We start from the raw sequence: 23,193 nt of genomic DNA, 5'->3' as shown, positions 1-23,193 counted from the left end.
GATCATGGCTCGTTTGTATTGGGCTGGTCTGCACTTGGAGTTGGCAGCCTGTAAATTTTTGGCGGGATGGAGGGGCAGTTTGGGGAGCAAACGCCACCAAGGTGCCCTAATAAATGTGCACTAAAGATGCCGAATATTTACCGGGGAAGCTGAGACAGTGGTGCAGCGCAGCGAGCTGCCTCCTCGACTTCCCAATAAGGTACTAGCCAAGCTAGGGTCCCTTGGTTAACACATGTCCACTCCCTGACGGCATAGCTGTCTCAACTCGACACAATAACTCCCGCCATAGCTCTGGCGGTCGCCCAATTCCTTCGCGCACCAGAGACGACGTGACGGAAACCATGCAGCAATTACAGAAATTCGCTGCCTTGACGGCAATGGGTGTCCTGTCCGTCGCCGCTGCTGGCAGCGCCCCCCGAGGCGTCGGCCCCGAGTGTACGCCAACCAGCCGCAAACGCACCGCACCCTGTTGACTTTGCTGACAATGCACTGTTAGTTGCCTCGCACTACACAGCCAAAGACAGCTTCCGCTGTATCGCCAATCCCGACATCGAGATCAGCCGCAGCCGCGTAAACGACAACACCTGCGACTGCCCGGACGGCTCTGACGAGCCCGGCACCGCGGCCTGCGCTCACATCGACCCCCTCTCTCCCCAGCAGCCCTTGCCGGGAAGCAGCTCGGGGACGACCAGCGCCAAGAACTCGCTCCCCGGGTTCTGGTGCGAGAACAAAGGTCACGTTGGCGGCTACGTACCGTTCATCTACGTCAACGACGGCATCTGCGACTACGACCTGTGCTGTGACGGCAGCGAGGAATACGCGTCCGTGGGCGGAACCAAGTGCGAGAACCGCTGCGCAGCGATCGGCAAGGAGCACCGCCGTCTCGCCGAGGAGAAGGATAGGAAGATGAGGAACGCCCAGGCGCAGCGGTCCAAGATGATCTCCGACTCGGAGGCGCTCCGTAAGCAAACGGAAGCACGCATCGCCGAGATCGAGAGCGAGATCCGCGCAACGTCGTCCCGGAAACTGACTCTGGAGGCGAGGTTCAAGGAGCTCCAGAAGAAGGACCGCAACCGCGTGGTCAAGTCTGGCGGCGGCGGAAAGCTTGGTGTGCTGCTTGGGCAGGCCAAGAGCCGCGTCGGTGAACTGCGCGAGGTCCTGTCCAAGGTCTCGGATGAGCGGGATAAGCTGCGCATAAAGGTCAACGAGTTGGATACCGTCCTTCGGAAGCTCAAGGAGGAGTACAACCCCAACTTCAACGACGAGGGCGTCAAGGCTGCGGTCAAGGCGTTTGAGGACTTTGCCGCTCGCGAAGCTGAGCAGCCGTTTGATGGCGATGACGATGTCTCGAGCGTCTTGGCCGATGATGGCGAGCACAGCGGCATCAATTGGGCCGAGTTTGAATCATCGGACGACGATGCGGATATCAGTAGGCAACACCGCCCTGACGTCTGCGATAACACCATGCTAATGAAGTCTTAGTTTACTCTTTCGATGCCTACCTGCCCGCTTCGCTGCGCGAGTTCATCCAGAACCAAAAGGCTGCCATCCGCGACTGGCTCGTCGATAACGGGCTGCTCGCCGCGAAGGAAAACACGGGTGCCGAGTCGCAGGCCACCAAAGAAGCGAGAGAAGCCAAGGAGGACGCCGAGCGGGATCTGACAAGGAAGGAGCAGGACCTGGAGAGCGAGAAGTCGGACCTCGCCAAGGATTACGGCCCCTCCGACATCTTCCGCGCCCTCAAGGGCCAGTGCATTGACATCGACGCCGGCGAGTACACGTACGAGCTGTGCTGGCTGGACAAGACGAGCCAAAAGTCGAAGAAGGGCCACGGCAACACCAACATGGGTAACTTCAAGCGCATCGACCACGAGCTGGCGGATGATGAGGAGCGGCTGGATGGCAAGAGCCTGGGCAAGGGTTCGAGGATGGTGCTGCGCTACGAGGACGGGCAGGCATGCTGGAACGGGCCGAACCGCAGGACGGACGTCTGGCTGGGGTGCGCGGACAAGGAGGAGCTGTGGCGCGTGACGGAGGCGGAGAAGTGTGTTTATAAGATGGAGGTGGGCACGCCGGCGGCCTGCGAGGAGCGGGTAGAGGGCGAGGTGCCAGTCAAGGATGAATTGTAACTATAAAAGAGAAAGAAATAGATAGAGCTGTTAGATACGGATAGTCTGGTCAAATACGGATACATGGTGGATCTTGCAGGTCGCGGGGTGATGCGTGATCAGCTGGGACGACGAATGTTTGCATCAGGCTGCTATTTAATCACAAGATGACTAAAATAACAAGGAAAACATTACAACTACTTTTTCTACCAGGTATTTACCAATTTATAACGGAGGAAATGGGCGCATCTCGCTGCACCAACCCCCCCACCTGCCGACGCTCCACAGATGCTGCAACCCGCTGCGGCACGAGTTAGAGAGATGACAGCCGCATAATATCCTCTTGAAACCCGATTGTGCTGGGCACACCGCGCAAACTGCACAGCATCCAAGTCGACACCAATATTCACACCCAGGACCATGGCCGAAGGGAAACACCCCAAGGGCGCGCGCCGACTTTTCCGTCTCTGCGCACAGCTCGCCCTCGGCTCATCCGTGTGGGGCTACAATATCGGCATCCTGTCCTCGGTGCTGGTGCACTCGGGCTGGCGGGCCGCGCTGGGCAACCCCTCGCCCGCGCAGACGGGGCTTGTCACGGGCGCGTACTATCTCGGCGCGCTGCTGGCGTACTTGTGCGTCGCGCACCCGCTCGCGGACGCGCTGGGCAGGAGGAGCGCGGCGGGCGCGGGCACGGCGGCGCTGAGCGCGGGCGCGCTGGCCATGGCGAGCGCGGGGAGCTTGGGGGCGATGATGAGCGGGAGGGTGATGTGCGGGCTCGGCGCGGGCGTGGTGAGCACGACGGTGCCGCTGTATCAGAGGTGCGTTGCCACTTTGCTGGAGTAGAAGGGGAAAAAAGCTGACTCGTGGATGGGATAGCGAGATGGCGCCGGCCAAGGAGAGAGGCAAGTACGTGACCATCAATCACATCGGGTTCGTGGCCGGCCTCGCGACGGGTCTCTGGTAAGCTGCTCGCAGACTCGCTTAGCTCGGGAATTTCACTCATCGCCGGCCAGGGCCGGATACTTGATTACGTTCTGGAAGGGTGACGCGGGCGAGTACTGGGGCTGGAGAGTTCTCATCCTGATGCAGCTCCTCCCGGCGTTGGCCTTCGCCGCCATGCTGCCGTTGATGCCAGAAACGTGAGCAGCCAACCACCTAACCCATTACGCGTGGACGACTAACCAACAAGACCACCAGTCCGAGATGGCTCCTCCAGAGCGGCGACGCGGACAGCGCCAGCAAGGTCCTCCACTGGCTGCGCGAGGACGTCCACGAGCCGTCCGCCGTCGCCCACGAACTTGACGCCATCAACGCCGACATCCAGCTCCACCACCGCCAGGCGTCCTCCTCGTTCCCGGCCAAGACCCTGGCGCTCTTTCGGCGGCCGGCGCTGTTTGCCCGCCTGTGGCGCGCGTTCCTGCTGCAGTTCATGGCGTCCATGTGCGGTGCCGCCGCGATGAAGTACTACCTGCCGACGCTGCTGCGGGCGCTCGGACTGGGCACGCGGCCCGCGCTGATGGCCGGCGCGGTGGAGGCGACGACGAAGATCGGCATGGGCGTCGTGGAGATGTGGCTGATTGACAGAGTCGGTAGGAAAACGTGTCTGGCAGGCGGGAGCGTCATCATGGCTGTTGCGATGCTGGTAGGTGGCAGGCACGCGGAGACTTTCTTGAGCCGACTAACATGCCTGCCTAGGTTAATGGCGTGCTGCCGCAGTTGTTCCCGAAAAACGTGAGCCGCGTGGCGGACACGGTTTGCATCGCCTTCATCTTCCTCTACGCGTTTGGCTTCAGCCTCGGCCTGGGCCCGACGGCCTGGCTGTACAGCTCCGAGGTGCGTCCAACTTGGATTGAGCTCTGATTGGGAGGAGAAGCTAATGTTGTTTGGACGGCAGATCTTCCCGACGACGTACCGCGCGCGCGGACTCAACTTTGCCGCGTCCGGCGGCTCGATCGGCAGCATCATTGTCGCTCAGATATGGCCCGTCGGCGTCGCCAAGTTCGGCAGCGGGGTGTACTTGTTCTTCTTCGCCGTCAACGCCATCTGCGTACCGGTTCGTGGCCCTTGTAGACAGCCCGCAAACCTTGTCGAATGACTAACCTTTGGCGTGTTAGGTGATATGGCTGCTCTACCCGGAAACCAAAGGCTGCGCGCTGGAGGACATGGATGCCCTGTTTGGAAAAGAGACGCGTGCGGACGGCATGGGACTGCGTGGGTTGCAGGACCAGGACGAGGAGCGGGAGCCGCAGGACGGCGACTCGGCGGACAGCGAGGCAGGGGAGGCTCAACCACTGCTCTCGGGATAAGAAGCAAGGGAAGCAGATGCGTTGTACTCCTTGAGGACATGCACATGCAGCCTCCCCTCCCGGCTCTGGCTGACGAGCCACGGGGACCGACCTAGGACCACGAAGCACATTCATGATGCAAGAAGTGAAGAAAATGAAAAGCAATAATAGTCTACCTCTACGCCGTAATGTTCATAAACGCCGCGTAGCTGGACGCCATCGCGTCCTCCCTCGTCCACCCGACGCAGCCCCAGCACCTGAGCAACCTCCGCGGATCGTACTTGTTCTTGATCCTCTCCTGCGCGTCGTAATGCCTACCGTACCAGGCGCGCCTCCAGTCCTCGGTGAACGGGTCCGCCTGGTTCTTGTACGCGAAGCCGCCCGTCAGCCTCGCCACACGCGCACCGCCCGCCCGCAGCTCCCGCACCGCCGCCTGCCTGTCCGCCAGCGTGCCGTTCCACGCGAAGCGCCCACCCACGCCGATCACCCACAGCGAGTCGTACCACGCCGGCAGCACCGCCGTGTCGGCCGGCGGACCGTGCCTGACCGCCAGGTAACGGCGAGTCGACGGGCACGTACGCCATGTTGCCCCCGTCGGAGCTCATCCCGGAAGAACGCCTTTGAGTCGGCGCCGACCGGACTCGGTCGTGAAAAGGGCGGCGGGCGCGAGCTGCGTGCCGATCAACCGCAGGCTGCCGACGGCGTACACGCGGCCTAGGACGTGGTCCTCGTAGAAGCGGTTACCAGCTATCCGCGATAGTGATGCCGGCCGTGCCCCCTACCCAGGATACAAAGTCGAGGACCCTCCGTAGGGACTGCTCCGCCGCCCCCGCGCAGCGCCCAGAACAGCTCCGTGTTGGTGCACCGGTCCGCCACGCGCAGCCGGCCGTCCGGCGTGACCACCCGGAACTGCAGCGCGCGGGTCCGCACCCAGCCCCAGCGCGTTGCTCAGCACCGAGTGTCCGCCGCCCATCACAGCCACCCGCCGGAACGCGCCGACCCGTCGGGGGAGTAGGCGCACACAGCATCGTGGCGTTGTGTTCCTCCTCCGCGAACGCGTACGCCTCGCCGCACCCCCGACCCCCCGCGCGCCGGTTGTGATTGCGAGGTGCCCCGGTCTCTTTCTTCCTCGGGGGCACAGCCCTCGGGGAGGAAGCGGGCCGTGATAGCGAAGCGTCCGTAGTTTCCCCGCGTCCACAGCGCCAGCGAGCCCGCGGGCGGCGCTGGCGTCGGTGACGTACGTGTGTCCGCTGTTCTTGACGGAGAGCTTGATGCCGAAGCGCGCCGCGTGGTCGAACGCGAGCGCCGCGTCGGCCGCGGAATGCACGGCCAGGTACCACGACGGTAGGTTTGCCGAGCCGGCAGTCGTCGCCGTGACGGGCGGCCGGGTCCGCGGGATCGAGCAGGCACTGGTCGTGCGAGGCCGGGTCGGACGCGTTGACGCTCGAGGTGTCGTACATGTACGCGCCGGGCAGCTCTTGCCGATACGTGGAGCTGGCGCAGTTGGCCTGGCGCTCGACGCACAGCGCGGCGTCGCGCGGGACCGGGCCGACCCTCGAAGCGCGAGAAGCACGGCAGGGCGAGCGGCTCGACGCGGCGCACGCGGCCTTGCAGGGTGCGGTTCAGCGCGGCGATGCCCAGGGTCGCGTCGTCGCCGTGGGCGGAGATGCTAATGGTGCACAGGCAGAGTAGGACGCACACGAGGGCGCCGACTGGAGATGAAGTGGTGGTCATGTTTACTGAGGCCCCAAGCCGTGCAAATGCGCTCAGCTTAGGCCGTCTGGACAGCGGCGAGGGGGCTAGGATGTCCTATTTTAGATATAACGAGGACCATTGCCTTCCAGAGCCCCCTTTGACCACCAGCTGTCTTGCTTCTCGGATACATTTGTGCGCTAACCATCTAGTGTTGCGACTTTCGCCACGGGCCATGTTGGATGATGCTCCTAGAGGGAGGGATGGAGCAAGTCGGCGGATCAACCACTGACGACCACTGACCCCTCCACCGATTGTTCCACTGTAATGCAGGTGTTTGGTCTTTTTCGTGACGAGTTTATTATATCTTTGAAAAATACCGTTATTGCTATTCCTATCCAGACTGCTGCCATGACCACACCGCCGATCTTATGCACCGCTTATGCACGCCGTATGCATCGCCTTATGCACCGCCTTATACACCGCTTATGCACCGCCGCGGCCCTGTGCCGCCGAGTATAAACGACCGATATCCCGCTTCCACTGCTTCACGTCTGGACGCAGGATACGCCGGTCATACGTGTAGAGGCCGTTTAGCTCGCCCTCCACGTCCGTCGTTTGCGTATAGATGGCGCCGCTGCACGCGTACATCTCAATCTGCTCCTTCAGCTCCCGGAAGAGCACCCCGGTGCGGTAGTTGTACGCCTCCAAGTTTTCGTCCATCTCGTAGGTCTGATTTATCTCATCAATCGCCCTTTGAACCTTCCAAAGGCTGGTGCAGAAACCATGCGTTAGTCTCGTTCATGGTAAGCGTGGACCGGGTGCTGACTTACTGCTCGGCCGAGACGTTGTGACCAACGCCGCCAAATTCACCCTGGAAGCCGATTCTGCTCGAGTCGTACGGGCCGCCCGGAAGTGAGGAAAAGGGGCTGCCGCATTGCGGATTGGCATAGTGGTGATTGTCCTGCGAGGTCAGGTCTGTAAGCATGTACTGGAAGACTCGGATCCAGTGATGAAACATACCGAAAAGTCACCAAAGCCATGGTCATTCCATCCCGTGACTGAATCGATCAACCGCGTCGGATCCAGCTTCCGGACCAAATCTGTGAGTTCGCCCTCGGGGTATGGCGGTGTGTTGAGTTGAGCCCAGCCTTCGTTGTAGATGACCTGCAGAGCAGCGGCGTGTCAGTTACTTTTGCGTATGTGCATAAAAATGGAAACAGCAAAAACGGGGGTAAGGAGACGAGAAGAAGAAAGAAAAATGGGGATCAGAGGAAGAGGGGAAAAAAAAATTAAGAATGAATCGAGCTTACCCAGATCAAGATTGATGGATAGTTTCTGTGCTCTGTGATCAGGACCCCCAACTGGCGACGAAATTCTGCCTGCTGGTCCGCATTCGGCTTTCTACCGTCCGCAGACATGCTGGGCATGTCTTGAATAACAACAAGGCCCATTTCATCGCAGGCACGGTAAAAGAGATCCGGCTCTACCTTGATCTGCAGCCCAAGTCAGCACGCTTCGTCAAAAGCTAGAGCGCCACACTCACATGTTTGCGAACGGTATTGAAGCCAAGACTCTTGAGCATCTTGAGGTCGTACACCATCGCCTCTCGGTTGGGAGGGAGGTACAAGCCGTCGGGCCAGTATCCTTGATCCAGGGTGCCCACCAAGAAGGTGAACTTGCCGTTGAGGAGCGGTCTCTTGACGCCCTTGACCTCACCCACCGAGATGCTGCGGAACGCGGTGTAGCTGCTGATGGTGTCGTCGCCCATGGAGACGGTAATGTTGTAGAGATACGGGGAGGACGGCGACCAGAGATTGGGAGAGGCGAGCTGGAACTTGACTTCGGAGTCGGAGCTGCCGACCGACAGAGCGATCTGCTTGCCGTGCTTGTCGAAGAGGTTGAGCTTGACACCTGTCCCATCGTGCCCTGAGGTGTGAACGGTCCAAGCGACTGTGTCTGTTAGTCAAGGGTGAGGGTCACCGGCATGACAGGGTTCGTACCGTTGCCATCCATGTCGGCACTGACGTCGAGACCGGTGATGTGGTTCTGGGGCACACTTTCCAGCCAGACCGTCTGCCAGATGCCGGAGCAGGATCTGTAAAAGATGTGACTGGGTCTTCTTGTTTGCTTGCCAATGGGACCCATCTCCAGATCGGTCGGATCGTAGACAAACACAAGCCTAGATGCTGTGGTGAGTAGATGCCCTTTGCAGACATTGGGAGTCAACCTACAGTGTGTTGTCTTGCCCGTATTGTATCTGGCTTGTCACGTCGAGAGTGAAGCGAAAGTAGCCGCCGACGTTGTGGCCGACTTTAACGCCGTTGAGGAAGACGGTGGCTTCGTAGTCGACGGCCTCAAAGTTGAGCAGGACGTTCCGGCCCTTCCACGAGTCGGCCACCTTGAAGGTCCTGGTGAACCACATGTTGGTCACGGGGTACTCCTGGATGCCGGAGAGGCCGCTCTCGACGCAGGACGGGATCATAATTTCTTTTCCGAGCTGGCGGCTGGGGGGGTTGCTGAGCGCCTGGGCGGCGGGGCTGCCGTCGGCGCTCTCGTACGTCCATATCCCGTTTAGGCTCTGCCATTTGTCGCGGTGCAGCAGCGGCCGCGGGTGTTCCGGCCAGGGGTCCGTCCCGACCTTGTACGTCCAGTCCGTGTCGAGGGGAGGAGTCTGCACTTTGTAGGGAACGGGGCCGCGCTTGTCAAGGGTAGCCGAGAGCACTGCAGGGAGTGCGGCAAGCAGCATGCTGCCCAGAGCAGGTAGGTTGAGCTTCATCCTGACCAAGGGAGGCGACTTTGTTGAATGGAAAAGAGTCGCAAACTGTTAGCGAGGCAAGGCTGCGATCAGGGTGAGTCGGTTCCCAGCCGGGCGGCCTCTCTTTATAGGTGAGCAGGAAGTAAGGGACGGCGCTCGATGCCAAGAAATCGGGGGATCAAGGTGACCTAGAGAACCTAGGAAGCTCCTCTCTCTGCCCTCCGGTGAGCACCTTTGCGGGGGCCGTGAGTTCGTACCGCAGGTCGTACCGTGAACCCCTCACCTTGGCGTGTCGTGCTTGAATGGCGGATCGAGATGAATTTGAGCTTGTTGGGCTGCAGTCGCTCACCGTCTCTTGCCGGCGCTATGTCGGCGCTGAACAGCACGTTCAACGTCGACCTTGGTCCTTGGTGTGAGGCGAGCTTGTTCCTGTGGCTGGCGATGATTGGGCCGCGTCGGGAAGTTCCTAGTCGGGAGGTAGCCCTGTGGGGGGAGGGATGACAAGGTACTGTAGGTCGCACTAATAAAGTGCGGGGAAACGCGCCGTTCGTTGAGTGGCTTCGGGATCTTTTATAATGATGGGCTGCAAAGCAAGGGAGTGGAAGCTGGTATGCAGATGTACTGACTGTCGGTGGGGGGGACCGAAGAAGCTGGCGCGATGGTATGAAGTCGGTGGGTGCTTGGGTGAAGCCGGCTTGGCAACGATGGAGGCGTATGAATACTATACAGAAAACCGTTTGACACCGGTCTTGTTTCATGGATGCTCCTCTACCCTCCATCCTCGGAAGAATTCAGTTCAAGCAAGGCGAGGAAGGCGCCATGGAAAGGACGAAGAGGCCGGGCGGTTTCTGCGGTCGCATCCCATCAAGTACAAAAATACCTGTCCATACCAACAGCACTTGACCATGGTTCCCCGCACGATGAGCAACGGATGTGACAGCATCAGAGGAGGCCAAGAGGATGGTGGGCAAGGAGACTTGTTATTGGCCCGTCTGTCAAGCAGCCTAATTTGTCAGGGATGAAGCCGGCGCGGAGGGACAAGACAACGCATCTACCTGGAAGAGTAGATATGTGCCAGCGCAATTCATTCATTTATTCTAATTTTTTTGTTTTCTTCTTTTTTTTTTCTTTTTGTTTTCTTCCTTTTTTTTTGCTGCCCTTTTCTTCGCTTTCTCTTGAATAACTTACTTATTACGTGGATGTTTGTAGAGATTGCGTGCAGAACAATCTCGTAAAGGCCGTTCCACAGCGCGGGGCTGGTTGCTGCTGTGCACTTCCTTGTTCTCTTATTAACTCGCTGGCAGTGCATTGCCCATATTTAACCATGTAGTTAGTGCATGCATACCTGCCTGTCGGCAGATCTCCTTGTGAAGCGCCAGTTCCACAACAATGAGCAGCCTGTGCAGCTCTCCTCCTCTCTACCATCAGACGGATAACTAATTAAAATGAGTCAAGCGTGCGTACGTACCGAGGCCACTGCGCCCTTCACTCCAGCCGATTGCAAAGCTTGTATATGCGCCCGCACGGCTTCTCCATCATTTTCTCGTTCCGCCCTCGAAATCTGCAGCGCTTCACACATCTGACTCATCATTTGCACCATCAGTTGGGTGTCGCTCCCTGGAAATCCCCCTTCCTGGCTATTAATCTGCCCTTCGTTTCTAGAGACTGATTTCCGTCCGTTCATCGCTGTTTCTTATTATCGTACAACGCGCCTGCTGTTTCTGTGTGTGGCGTAGAGCGCGTGTGCCAGGATCCTCCGATAGTTCCTCACGATTCTATGCATAGGTATCGCGACTGCGGTCGCGATCCATTCGTGACGGCGCAACAAGGTTGTTCGCCGAGCCTTCAGGGTCTAATCCGTGACATTAGTTACTGAAACGTTTCTTCAATACTTCTCCCTCCTTACTTTTATTTGTAGTATTCTTCCATCTTAGCACGAGCCGTTGTAACGTTTTCTTGTCTGATCCTACCTTGACTCAATTCGCTCTGCGGCTCTCTTGCAGAATAGCCCACTCGAACGCCCGATCATGCCATTATAGATGCGATTCTCAACCGCGAGGTCCGTGCCAGTGAAGATCTCATCACCCTCCATCGGGAAAAGGATGTCGCCAAGGTCCTCGGCGAGCGGCTTCAGGGTCTCAGGTCTTCTGGGAACTCGTCCAGGATATATGTTAAGTTTCTTTTCTCCATAAAGTGCACCTTTTTCTCCGCTGAGTCCCGCCAGGTACCCTGACTCCAGTGGTGCAGCTTGCTGTCCTTCGGAAGGTCGAGGTTCCGGTTAGTAATGACTGTACTGAGGAAGATGTAGAGAAACGACTACAGGTCGTGGCGATAGGTGTGAGGTCGCTCCCTGAGGATGCCGATCGACATGAAGGCGCGGGTGCCTGTGATCTGTCGGCGGTTGGGCCCAGCCTCCAAGTCCAGCGCCGAATCGAGATCGATCAGAATACCCTTAGGGCTATTCTCCGAAATATCGTCGACAATGACAATTTTATCTTCGGAAACGTCCCGGTGGAGGATCTGAGCGTCCTGTAGGAGGGACCTGTGGCCTTTGATGGCGTCCCGAACGGATTGGAGAAGTTCCTCCCGCGTCTGGAAGGTGAAGAGACGACGGCCGAGGGGGGATAGGACATGGAAGCAAAGCACACGATGGCTGATGCCATCATCCTTGCCGGCTGACTCCGTTTGCGACTTGAAGCCACCGGTTCTTGTGCGGCCCGTTCTGGTAGTCTGGGTGATGTGAACGGCCCCCAGAGCCTCGAAATCCATGAGTGTGTAGCCGAGAACGAGACCGGTGCATCGGACAGGATTCGTATGGATGTCGAAGGTGTCGGCGCAGTACATCCCCGCCCGGTCAGATACCCAGAGCTCCAGCGTCGACCCCCAGATGTAGAGGGCGTGCACATAGAGGCGTGTCGGCTGCAAAATAAAAACTGGGTTACGTGGTAGTAGAGCGATGCCAGTCCTTCCTGATAGAGCGAAGAGCCATCCACGCAAATCTGGGCAACGGTTAGGACCTGAGCCCAGCTGTTCTGCTTCGTCAGGTCCGCCACCACCACCATGGGCACGCTTCGGCTAGAAAGGCTTTTAGACGTGCCACTCGCCCCGTGACCCAGCGAAATCGTGCCGTGAGAACCTGATAAATGGGAAGAGAGCGCGATCGAGGGCACGCTGGTCGCTGGGAGGTTGGTGTCTGCGGGCGACTTGTTCGGCCATATGGATTGTTTCGTGGCCTGGGTGGATAAAGCCGCTGACAACTGAGCGAATGTTGCTATCCAAGCTCGTAAGAGAGCGATTAAGAACCAGATTTTCTTCTCAGCCCACCAGGGCTGATGAAGGAGTCGATGCTGTGTAAGAACACCATCCTCATCTGCCCACAGGCGAGGAGGTGTCTGAACTTGGTAGAAACTGGTGTGGCCTACCCGCTCACCCTAGATGAGTCTGCTGTCTCTGGAGTCCGCCCGCCAATGGCCCGCTTGACCCAATCCCAACGAGCGCCAGTTTCCCTGACGGAGGCGCACACGTCGCGAATTAATGTTCTTATCCAAGAAAAGAAAAGAAAAGCGTGTTCATTCCAGATTTAGATTCCTATGTATTATCTGGTGCGTATTCTCTCTCACGCATATATGGAAGTACTGGCTTCCCTTCGGCGAAACTCCGACGACAGACCTCAAATGTCTCGTCAAGCGCAGTGAATAGATCTGTGAGTTTTATATATCCATAGTTGCGAGAATCGAAATCGGGATGCTTCTTCACCACAAGGTTACCGATCTCGCAAACTCCTGCTCATCCGTCATGATCTGAGCCTGGCTCTACGGCCGCTCGAAGGATATAAACAGCTGTTCCGAGGTCTTCTTCCTTGGCATTCTCTGAGCCTTTGGCGTCTTGAGGGCCGTTGGCGAGATCCCCTGGTGTTCGTGGTTTCTCCAGTATCTCTCAAGGCTCCGGTGCCGCCAGAGCCTTTTGAATCTTTCGGCCGTTTTGTATTCTCAGGACCGCTGATATCGTCAGAACCCCCCCCTCTGGTCGGCACTAACACTTCGTCCCTCAAGTATAGCCCTCTGGGCGATAAAGGCTTATAGCCTATCTCTGTAGCCACCACAGGACCTTGGATTCATATTAACCGTCCCTTTTACCTACTCTTCCTAGGGTGGCAGAACCTTCCCGTATAGTATAGGAGCCAACACAAACGATCTAGGTTAGTGTAGTAGTTACGAGATAGCTACTAAACATCCTGAACGTATCTTATCCTTCTTGTAGTAATTATCAAATGATATCACACTCTTTACTACACTTCCATTACAGTAATACTCTAACTATCTCGGTTATGTTTAGAATTTGGGTGTCTGTGAGCCCTAGCCTTACCCCGCATTATTTAACCGTAGATAATAATCGTCACCCCGCCTTTAATGCTTAACCCTAAGTAACCAAGTCCTAAATAACCGTCTAGCAATAGTTTTCTAGGAAGATAAGCCGCGGTACAGTAACTGCCGATCCGTGGCATCTACTGAAGTGGTTGAGTTTCCGCGAAAACTGAGCCTAAACATCTTTGTCTTCCCCGCATCTTATAGCTAGGCGATCGTTGGCCAAAGCGCACTAACCAGAGCCAAATTGTCCGACTGCAGGTACACTATGCCTTTCACTTGCTTACAGTAATTTAAATGCTAGTTGTTTCTGCGTTTCTCTATCAATATTCAGCTTCACACGGGTTACGGGAATGTGCCGCGCAGCTACACACTTTACTAGAGTTCTGCCGAGCGGCTCATTCTACAAACATATCTAACCAATATCGACTGCAGAGCAATAGGGAGTATGAAGCTCAATTTTGTTCTTACAATTTGCGGTGGCGTTGTAGTCTCCTGCTTACCCACGCTTGTTGAGCGGCAGCCATGTCAGTTACTCATTTTGCTATTTCCATGCATTGCCTAATGCTGAGTCTCTAACACGCGCATCTAGTAACTGTCGAGTTGTACAGTAACTTGAAGCACTACGCGCAATATCTTCCCGCTTCGTATTGCGACTCTGGTGCAACATCCGGAACGCTGTTGATGTGCAGCGAGGATCAATGCCCGACACTTGAGCGGAACAATGTCTCCGTTTTTGCACCATTCAAGTAAGTCGGAGATTCGCATCTACTCATGTGGGGGACTTGCGCACAACAGCTACAAAATTTGCTGACGGATGCTTACCCTATCTACTTTAGAGGTGACTTGGCAGGTCTGGCCGGGTTTGTGGCCACTGATCACGTCCGTCGCGAAATCGTAGTCGTTTTCCGCGGCTCGGCCTCGATCCCCAACTTCCTCGCCGACGCCGTCGTGCTGATGACGGACTGCTCCTTTGGGGGGCCCGACTGCCGCATGCACGCCGGCTTTGCGCAGTCATGGCGTGAGGTCAAGCCGACGGTCCGGCTGCTTGCCCAACAGGCCGCCGCGCAGCATCCCGGATACACGCTCGCCTTTACTGGCCACTCGCTGGGGGGCGTCGGCGCACAGCTCGCGGCGCTGGACCTGCGCCGAGATGGTGGTATTTTCACTGCGGTGCCGCAGTACAACTACGGCAGCCCGCGCATCGGCAACGATGTCTTCGTACGGTACCAAGAGGCGCAGGAGCCCCCGCGCGACTATCGCGTCACACACTACCAAGACCTGGCCATAACATACGTGCCGTTAGCGGCTGGGTTTCGACACCCGTTTCCAGAATACTGGTTACGTGACGGGCCTGCTACTAGGACTGAATATACTATTGGAGATATACAGGTCTGTACCGGGACTGAGCAAAAGCAGTGCAGTGAGAGCCGGGTGAACTTGTCGCTTAATTCGCACATGCACTACTTTCAAAAATTGTGGCCTTGTTTTCGACTAACAACTAAATAAACCTGATAGATTTTTATTAAAGGATGAATTAAACTGTACTTGCAGACACACGTAGTCCGAGTATACCAAGTATAACATCGACGATTCCGCTGGAAATGCTCCTGCCTTCGCTAGAGCAAGTGCAAGCCCATCTAAATGTTTTACTAACTGGATGGCACTGGTGTCTTTGATGATTATCTGATTGGCTCTATAACATTCATACGAGTTGGTATGGCTTGCCTCGCGTGACCTCATCCAGGCCACACGTCGGCGCCAAGGTACGCAGGCAGCTATCCTCATGGTCCAGCATCTACAACCGTATCATCTCATCCACCTTGACCACTCTGGCTACATCTTTTAAAGCTCTGTGGTTCGTATACGGCGGATACGATCGGAGCTAATTGGTTTGTCCAGCCCTATGGCCCTCGTCGCCCACAAGTGGCGTTTTTCCTATCTTCCGCATTGTGCAACAGGTGGCTGGAAGTGTCGTATCAATCAGCCAACCGCTACTTGTTGCATCGTCTAGCCACCGCTTAAGTGTGTAACAGTGGAACATCCTTCATCCATCGCAAGCGGATCTCTTAGTGACTAGCTATAGTAACCAGGGTTGCTCAATAGTACTAGCTAATCTCCTTTTTACCATAGGGTGACGGGTGTGTGGCATGTACACTGGCTCATACCCCCAATAATATAAAGCTATAAGACACCGCTACCAAATAAATGAGAAAGAATGCCTGATGTGTGTGACGCGACGGCCGATGAGGCATCTGACGATAGCATGTTAGGACGGAGGAGCCAGGCCGTTATGAGCGGATGCGCCCGCTAGCTTCTACTCGGTCAGCTTCCGAAGCTCTTTTCAAAGCGGCGGCCATGTGTTATGGGCAGCGGCATGATCTGGGGTATGCCTTCCTCTGGTTTTAGTGCTTATAGAATTCTTGTAGGTGGGCTATAATGATAAGAGGTGCCACGGCCATTGCCGCGGTTTTTGTGGAACATTGCAATATTGTGCTCATTACTATGGATGGCCCTGGTGCATTGGGGTCCGTCCGTGATGGCTGAATGCTCGAGGTTTGACAATTTTCAAGAGCTACTGACTGGTTCGGTGATTATACATAGTGTTGACCAGAGTATCCTAGGCATCCAGAACGGATCAACGTTCCACTAGAGTGTAGTATATAGGTATATTAAGTAGTAGTTATAGTTTACTTTAAATAATTAACCTCTTCCTTTATGTTTGTCTGCCTGGTTCTATTACATGGTTGTAGCTAATATGAGGTGCGTGGCGCGGCTCCAAATGAGGTCAACATAGATTTAAGACTAATAAGTCCCACATTGTCGGGCTTTACTTTTGCTACCAGCAATACCGAAGAAGGGCAACATTGTATTGGATAATTATACAGGCTTCGGTATGACCGACTCCGTACAAAGAAGCTACAGTAAAGTATATTTTAGACTCAAGACTATCCGTCATCTTTGTCCTCGGAATCAAACCAGTCAGCTCTGTAGACTGTCAACAAGTCAACTACACCTTCTGAAACATTTGTTCTTTGAAACCCATTTGATTTCCCGCCAAGTACTCGCTCAACATGAAAATCGTCTTGCTTACTCTCTTTGCCCTAGCTGGGACAGCCTTTGCCAATCCCACTGCCATGCAAGCACGAGGCCTTCCGCAGCCTGGCTCAGAAGCTGCCCACGCGCTTTTGGATCTGGTCAGCGAGGGGATGAAATCTTGGGGCTTGGCTGGTGGCGTCAACCCTCCTAGCGGAAACCCTAGCGGCCCATCGCGCAACATGCCTGGCGGTCTGCCCGAGCTAAACCGGCCCCATCCCCCGAAGCAGAACGGCGTGCCCGGAACACCAGGCAACCCCCTAGGGCCTCGCAAGAAGCAAGGGCGAATCTACCCGCGTGGCAAGTCATGCACAAAGAAGCGCGGTATGCAGTGCTCCGCCGACACAACCGCGACTGGAAGATCGTCCCGGTACCCGAAGCTTCGCCTCAACGGACGGGGCGGAGCCATGGTGGCGTTTGCGAACCTTTCACCTCATGCTCATGATATCCTAGCAGCGGTCCAGAAATGGGACAACCCCGCTAGCAGGGCAGTAGCATGGTTTGATGGGGCGATGGCAGACCTTCAGGAGTCTATTGGAGGAAAGCAGGTACCCGAGATCCATGGCAACGAGCTCAAGCTATGGCTAATTTGCCTACTCCGGAGCGATAACCCAAGGTACCCGGACGCAGTTGACAAGGCGTGCCAGCGGCGGAAGGCCGCGCCTGTCGAGGAGCAGAAGTATCGACAGGGAATTAACGGGTTAAACCAAGTGGCAGAACTGTGCGAGAAGGCTGAGGAGGACCCTCCTTCGGATGAAAACATGAAAACAGAGGTGTTAGAGCACTGCGACAAGTTTGCCGAGACCCTGGAGAATATGATCGACAGCAACGCGGGACTGGTCCTACTGGGAGAGTGGGCTCGTGCTCGAACACTCAACAACCATGGAATCGAAGAATCTGACCAGCTCATTGCGAAGGAATTTATCCAAAAAGGCGCGTTCGGTCCCGCCGTGGACGAAACGGAAGCGGGTGAGGTCGCCACCCTGTACCTGGAGCACATGTCTACCTATGCCATCATAGAAGTAGAGGAGGACGGTGTCGGAGAACTGATCAAGCATGACTCGCCGCCGTCGTGGCTCGAGTTACTGCAGATGGGAGCCGGCTACGTCCCGCAAGACAGAGCGGCCGTGGATGAGGCGTTGAAGCTCCTCGAGGGCAGCCCCCACCTCCGCCATCTTGACAAGGAGGGAAGGGACGTTATGCTGCCGGTCGCGACTTGCTGGGACCAGGCGGGCTTGCTGGCGTTCCAGCCCCGTCGGTGGGATTTGATCTCCGCGGCCATGGTTTATCTCGAGGGGAAGCTACGGGACACCAAGAGCACCCTCTCGTGCGCACCGTGCATGGCGCCCGAGGGCTTCTGGTTGCTACGTTGCGGATCTGCCTTCCCATAGATGCGATCTTGGGGTTAGTTCGATTTATACCAGGCTAAACAGGCTGAGTGGCATAGAGCGGCAAGCGAGTCGCCATCCATAGCGGCTGCAAGGCGCGGCCATGATCAATCGCAAATCGATCAATACGGTGTGACAATGCAAAATATGGGTGAAGCGCGCGATTGTTGAAACGACATGCCTGGTTCTTCTCACAAAGTCTATCCAGCATATTGTGAGTAACAAGTTTCTATAAATAAACCCTATTAATAAGCCCAAGCACCTATTTCGTGGTCCCAGCTCGTAATACCTCAACCTTGTTCTAGGTGAAGCTTACTATTATACTACTACTATGTTTAACATCCTAGAAGACGCCAGGTGAGTTTTTACCGCGGCTCTGCCTTTGATATTCATTATTGATGATCACTGTGGATTTGCCTGCCGTTGAATACATATTTCCGCATCATACCAAGGAGGGCCCTTTACCGTTCCCAAACCGCGACTTTGCTCGGCCACAAATCTTCAGTACCGTCGCCGCCGCCCATTCAAAATCGGCAATCGTCAGATATATTTGCGCCGATATCCTGCACCAAAATTGACCGGCGTAGAACTTAATGGGGATATAGGTTTCGTATTCTGCCGGCGTGAGCTCCTGCATCCACTTTGCCACCGGTAAGCCATCGCTTTCAGCCCCGAGCTCGACGAGTGTCAGCGGGAGGCGGACCATGGCGAAGCAGCAGCGAGAGTCGGTTTCCAGAGCTTCAGTGCTAAGCATCTCTGCCATACGAGCTGCACCCTGCTGAGCAAGAGCGAAGCAGTACTTGCGAATATTTGACTCCCCGCCACACATCTGAGACCGGAATTCGAGAGCCTTTGGGATGCAGCAGTACGGCGTGTTATCGATGGTCGATACTTTATCGAAAAGTTGATCGAAATAGTCATGGGCAGATACAGCTGCACGGTTCGGCTTAGGCAGGTAGCCCCATGAGGTCGGAAGGGTAGAAGCGATAAGATGTTGGTTGCGACGTGAGACATACAGCACAGCACAGCCGCGAGGAACCATGAGCCACCTGGGCGCAGGGGCAAAAGAGAAGAAGAAATTAGCTTCGAAGCCACGGAAGCCGCCTGCCATCGCGAGTAATTTTCGGTAACACGCACTTGTAACAGTTGCTGATCATAAAATCAGGATCAACGGAGCTCAGATGGGTGAGATCAATGTGGCCAACTCCATGGGCTCCATCAAGCAAACTCCAGATGCCTTGCTCTTTACAAACAGCCACCAGTATCTCCCATGGGAAGCAAACGCCCGGGAAAGTGAGAACAGTGTCGAAAATGGCGAGCTTAGGACGCATCCCCTTTTCCTTGACATGTTGAATGGCAGAGTTGAATCGAGCCACAATCTCGTCGTCGGTTATAGGGTAGGTGATTTCGATCTGGTGCGACGACACTGGACACAGCTCGGAGAGCCGTTCAACGGTCTTGTTGCATGCTCCGTAAATGGTGCTAAAAGTTAGAATCACGTCGCCTTCTTCGAAAACAAGGTTCTGCAGCACCGTGTTCATGCCCGTCGTAGCGTTGGGCACCAGAACAACTTCGCTTGCTTGCGCGCCGAGCAATGAGGCAATTGCCGTGCGGCTTTCTCTCAAAAGATCGAGGTAGGTATACCGAATCCAGGTGTCTGGCCTGGCCTCGCTTGCTGCTTGCAATTGCCGCTGGTATTCGAGCACAGATTTGGGAAATGTCCCAAACGATCCGTGGTTGAGCGGGTGGTACCCCGCTGCAAATGCGAAGTGTTTTTCCCGCATCTCGGTCCCAAATACCACAACGGCACCGGAGTCGCTAGCATCCATGACGAAAGTGAAGAAACGAGCTTGAATCCCGGCGAAGAGCTTGGGTTTGAAGAGCAAAGCAGTTTGATGTATGTCGCAGGCTCGGCCGCCCTTCAACTTGCACGATTCGGGGGGTTCGACATGACCGCCCGCACACTAATGCATGGCATCTGCAGCATCACATGATTGATTCCTGGCTTCGCAACGAAAATTCCAGCTCATGAGCGCGCGGGGAAGGCTCACTGGGTATTTTGGTGGCCTGCATTGTACATCTATCGGTTGCCAGAGCGTGCTTGTTCTTCTCTATGGATCCTCTATCTTTGACAGCAAGCATTGTCGCCGTCACCACGGTCGCGGTGCAGGTGGGCAAACTACTAACCGGCCTTCACGAGGACTGGGAAGCATTGCCGGGCAGGGTCCACGCACTAAACAACGAAATTCAAGATTTTACCGTTGTCCTGAACCAGGTCAATATAGCTGCCCAGGAAAGGCGGCTGTCGCACTGGGGCAGCCGTGGACACCTTAGCCTGCATGCGGTGCTGGCGCGGGCCGAGGTGAATTTATTGGACATCAAGGCCATTCTGGACAAAATTGTCGCAAGCTCGGGATCAAGGAAGAAGGCTGCCATTCCCCGATTATTGATATGGCGAAAAGAGCAAGGCCGGCTCGCGGCGCTGCAGGAGATGATCAGGCAGGTTAAGTCGAGCTTGAACGTCATTCTCGGAGCTTCAAACTCGTAGGTCGCGATGCTGTCACCCGGTTTCCTCCCCAATCACCCGCTAATCCACCTGTCATAGGCATGACATGATGCATGTGCGGCTGCAGCTGGAGGAGCTGAGCCTCAAGGTACAAGGGCCTTTTCCTAGCTATGACGAGCCAGCCGTCCCCAACGGTTTCATCGAGGCTCTCTTCCAGGAGCACAACAAATCAGTCAAACAATCTCTGCACGAAAAGTACGCGCAAGTCGATGCGCGTATAGACAGGGTCGAGGCCATGACCCGCACTCAATCGACGGCTATGCATACATCTCAAATCCAGCAAATTGGCCCCCTGTACAGCGCATCGGCACCGCCCGCCAGGCAAAACGCCGTCAGACAGGTCAGCCCTGTTTCTGCGGCACGGATTCGTGCCAATTCTACATCAGTCAGAGTGCGGCTTCGACAAGCTCAGGCGACCTGTCATCCAGGATGTTGCTGCGCCTGCCACACGGAGCGCAGCGCGACGTCTCCATCGTTTCTGCATCGTATGCTCGGCCAGGTATTCATCGGCTACTGCGGCCTGCCCTTGCTGAGCAGTAACTGCGACAGGGACAACTGTGCGCGAAAGCAGATACCGACAGCAACCATGGAGTATTGGTTCCCTCTCGGCTTCTGCTGGTCCCAAATTGTGCGGCTTCATCTTGCCTACGACGCAAATACTGGCCCTTCCCTCCAGCTTAGCACTCTCAGGCAAGTCTCGGATTCTGCGCCGTGCGTGGGTTTTGCCCTCAACGGCAATACAGAAGGCCTCAAAAATCTCTTCCAGCAGGGCCTCGCATCTCCTCGTGATGTGAGTACGACAAGGGGATATTCATTGCTACGAGTAAATCGCCCCTCCTCCCTTATCCTTAACTATTCCATGCTGAACGAGTCTTTAGTGGGCCCTCTATGGACAGCAATATGAAACTTGCAAATTTCTCATGATTGCTGGCGCGGATCCTACATATAGGTATGCTGCATAGATAGATTGCCTTGCAGTATTGTGATCGGCTAATGTCGGAACCAGGCCGATCGCGAAGAGTGATGATTGTCCTAGCGACAAAGCTGGCGACATTATCCTCAGAGGTAACCTAACAAGGGCGACTACCGAGATTCTACGCATCATGGCCGAAGGCAGCGACTACATCGAGCGACAAAATTTTAACGAGCTTCACATCATTGTTCTGGGACTGTGCTCGCAAGACTTGGAAAAGACGATACGCAAACGACCTCACGAAGTGGATGTGCCAGATGCAGCGGGCCGGACACCGCTTCAGTGGGCGGCGGCCAGAGGTGACGAGAGAGCTGTCATCACGCTGCTTAGCTGGGGAGCAGACGCGAACCACATGGACAACAAATTCAATACCCCGCTGACCTTGGCCGCAAACCAAAACCAAGTAATCTGCGTTCGCCTTCTCCTGGAGGCTGGGGCGCTGCCCGATCCTCAACTGCCAAAGGGCACCAAGTTTGGCACCCCCCTCAACTGTGCGGCTAGGAATGCGTCGGACCCCATGGTCATGAAGACGCTCTTGGACTTTGACGCCAACATCGAGGCCACCGGGGTCGATGGGGTGACACCACTTCTGCATGTCGCGCGGAGCAGCAGTGCCACGCATGCGATGCTGCTTCTCGAGTACGGCGCAAACATTAATGCTAAGTCAAGAAGCAACCAGTCGCCTCTCACAGCAGCCATTCAGTGCAACAATCACGCCGTATTGAAGTTACTGCTTGAGCGGTGGTCTGACAATCAACAGTGCCCTCGTCTCGAAGGGCCTTATCTGCTGGACATTGTGGCGCAGTACGCCGATGTCAAAACCATGAGAATCTTGCCGATGCGGAACATATCCGCACAAGGACGGACCATTTATATATGCAGACTTATTATAGTTCACTTTTGGACCTGAGAAGTGACAATTCCGACGAGCTGAATGCAGCATTTGAAGAGTTGCGGTCAGTACTGCGGGCGGACGCAGCATCCGACCACGACGTTGCGAGTCAAATGGAACAAGGGCTTTTTCAGGCCTTTTCCGATCAAGACACAGAATCAGACGGTTCAGCCTTTGAGGACGCAAAAGAAAGGTTTTGAACAGACATGTACGGCCTCACAGAACATTACTAATATACGATGCAAGCTAAATCTTCTGCCGCCGATGCAGTAACCAGGCCACTGACGGATAGTACAGAATCAAGTAAACTTGCTAGGCGCTAACATGAATAGTTAGAATATTAAGTCAGGCAATGTATAGAACGAAAGTAATAGCTACACATTAAGAGAGCCACTCCTAGGGTATAAACTAAAAATTATACGTTAAAGAAATAGCCCTTAGTTAGAACTATACTAATAATACTTTACTTAAGATAACTCTAAGTATTAGGAGAAACTTCTATTATTTAAGTAGCTATATAAGGAGTACTATACATTTTGTAGTTACTTTATAATAGTTTTAAATAATCCTTACTAGTATTTTATGTATATTTAACTAAACTCTCTTCCTAAGAAGCTAATAAACTATAGATTAGGGATAAACCACTGTTACATAACGCTACTATAGTGTAGTATAGTTACTTGCCCCTGTTAGGAACGTTCGATTAAACTACTAACGTCGCCCACCCCTTTTTATACCACCCCTATTTTTAGACTAGCTATTATTAAAATAAGGGCGCTATATAAAGCTTTATAAATAAAATTAAAACTCTAAATATATAAAAACTATATTAATAAATAGTCTAAAAGCTATAAAATTAATCTATTTATAAATTAATTAAGAATTCTATAATATTATAAATTAATTACTTATAAAACTATTAGTATATTTTTTAAATCTCTATAATTAAAATAAAGAATTTATTAGAGTCTATAATAACTATTTATTATTTTTATAATTTAATTATTTTAATCTTAGTTTTAAACTATTAAAAACTAATTTTATATAGTAACTATTTAAACTTATTAAATA

At 54.7% G+C, this 23,193-nt stretch overlaps 9 protein-coding genes across 9 annotated transcripts; 5 read left to right on the top strand and 4 right to left on the bottom strand.

The window, feature by feature from the left end:
• Positions 1 to 341: 341 nt before the first annotated feature.
• On the top strand, positions 342 to 2,129 carry ISF_09134 (glucosidase 2 subunit beta precursor; the record flags this gene model as incomplete). Its single annotated transcript, XM_018852737.1, has 3 exons — positions 342 to 435; positions 497 to 1,429; positions 1,483 to 2,129. The coding sequence occupies 3 exons, from the start codon at positions 342 to 344 to the stop codon at positions 2,127 to 2,129; spliced, it is 1,674 nt and encodes a 557-aa protein (XP_018700051.1).
• A 399-nt stretch (positions 2,130 to 2,528) lies between these two features.
• Positions 2,529 to 4,414, top strand: ISF_09133 (ascus development protein; the record flags this gene model as incomplete). Its single annotated transcript, XM_018852736.1, has 7 exons — positions 2,529 to 2,926; positions 2,985 to 3,068; positions 3,122 to 3,247; positions 3,306 to 3,750; positions 3,804 to 3,941; positions 4,003 to 4,161; positions 4,223 to 4,414. The coding sequence occupies 7 exons, from the start codon at positions 2,529 to 2,531 to the stop codon at positions 4,412 to 4,414; spliced, it is 1,542 nt and encodes a 513-aa protein (XP_018700050.1).
• A 157-nt stretch (positions 4,415 to 4,571) lies between these two features.
• ISF_09132 (FAD-binding, type 2) lies at positions 4,572 to 6,127 on the bottom strand (the record flags this gene model as incomplete). The annotated part of the gene is made up of 6 exons (XM_018852735.1): positions 4,572 to 4,935; positions 5,035 to 5,140; positions 5,197 to 5,340; positions 5,456 to 5,660; positions 5,731 to 5,870; positions 5,947 to 6,127. 6 exons carry the CDS (start codon positions 6,125 to 6,127, stop codon positions 4,572 to 4,574), a joined length of 1,140 nt encoding a protein of 379 aa, XP_018700049.1.
• Positions 6,128 to 6,571: 444 nt separating this feature from the next.
• On the bottom strand, positions 6,572 to 8,864 carry ISF_09131 (Glycoside hydrolase, superfamily; the record flags this gene model as incomplete). Its single annotated transcript, XM_018852734.1, has 7 exons — positions 6,572 to 6,857; positions 6,919 to 7,049; positions 7,109 to 7,252; positions 7,399 to 7,581; positions 7,632 to 8,038; positions 8,089 to 8,267; positions 8,320 to 8,864. The coding sequence occupies 7 exons, from the start codon at positions 8,862 to 8,864 to the stop codon at positions 6,572 to 6,574; spliced, it is 1,875 nt and encodes a 624-aa protein (XP_018700048.1).
• Positions 8,865 to 11,159: 2,295 nt separating this feature from the next.
• Positions 11,160 to 11,905, bottom strand: ISF_09130 (Protein kinase-like domain protein; the record flags this gene model as incomplete). Its single annotated transcript, XM_018852733.1, has 2 exons — positions 11,160 to 11,762; positions 11,837 to 11,905. The coding sequence occupies 2 exons, from the start codon at positions 11,903 to 11,905 to the stop codon at positions 11,160 to 11,162; spliced, it is 672 nt and encodes a 223-aa protein (XP_018700047.1).
• A 1,986-nt stretch (positions 11,906 to 13,891) lies between these two features.
• Positions 13,892 to 14,736, top strand: ISF_09129 (Lipase, class 3; the record flags this gene model as incomplete). Its single annotated transcript, XM_018852732.1, has 3 exons — positions 13,892 to 13,956; positions 14,047 to 14,630; positions 14,726 to 14,736. The coding sequence occupies 3 exons, from the start codon at positions 13,892 to 13,894 to the stop codon at positions 14,734 to 14,736; spliced, it is 660 nt and encodes a 219-aa protein (XP_018700046.1).
• A 1,545-nt stretch (positions 14,737 to 16,281) lies between these two features.
• On the top strand, positions 16,282 to 17,694 carry ISF_09128 (hypothetical protein; the record flags this gene model as incomplete). Its single annotated transcript, XM_018852731.1, has 1 exon — positions 16,282 to 17,694. One exon carries the CDS (start codon positions 16,282 to 16,284, stop codon positions 17,692 to 17,694), a length of 1,413 nt encoding a protein of 470 aa, XP_018700045.1.
• A 439-nt stretch (positions 17,695 to 18,133) lies between these two features.
• Positions 18,134 to 19,520, bottom strand: ISF_09127 (aminotransferase family protein (LolT); the record flags this gene model as incomplete). Its single annotated transcript, XM_018852730.1, has 2 exons — positions 18,134 to 18,740; positions 18,829 to 19,520. The coding sequence occupies 2 exons, from the start codon at positions 19,518 to 19,520 to the stop codon at positions 18,134 to 18,136; spliced, it is 1,299 nt and encodes a 432-aa protein (XP_018700044.1).
• A 284-nt stretch (positions 19,521 to 19,804) lies between these two features.
• ISF_09126 (ankyrin repeat containing protein) lies at positions 19,805 to 22,322 on the top strand (the record flags this gene model as incomplete). The annotated part of the gene is made up of 5 exons (XM_018852729.1): positions 19,805 to 20,235; positions 20,297 to 21,047; positions 21,136 to 21,206; positions 21,264 to 22,034; positions 22,124 to 22,322. 5 exons carry the CDS (start codon positions 19,805 to 19,807, stop codon positions 22,320 to 22,322), a joined length of 2,223 nt encoding a protein of 740 aa, XP_018700043.1.
• Positions 22,323 to 23,193: the final 871 nt, after the last annotated feature.

Source organism: Cordyceps fumosorosea (assembly GCF_001636725.1).
Source record: "Cordyceps fumosorosea ARSEF 2679 chromosome Unknown scaffold_42, whole genome shotgun sequence".
Lineage (NCBI taxonomy): Eukaryota > Fungi > Ascomycota > Sordariomycetes > Hypocreales > Cordycipitaceae > Cordyceps > Cordyceps fumosorosea.
The sequence above is the reverse complement of the archived record's forward strand: the minus strand, read 5'-3'. Positions and strand labels throughout refer to the sequence as shown.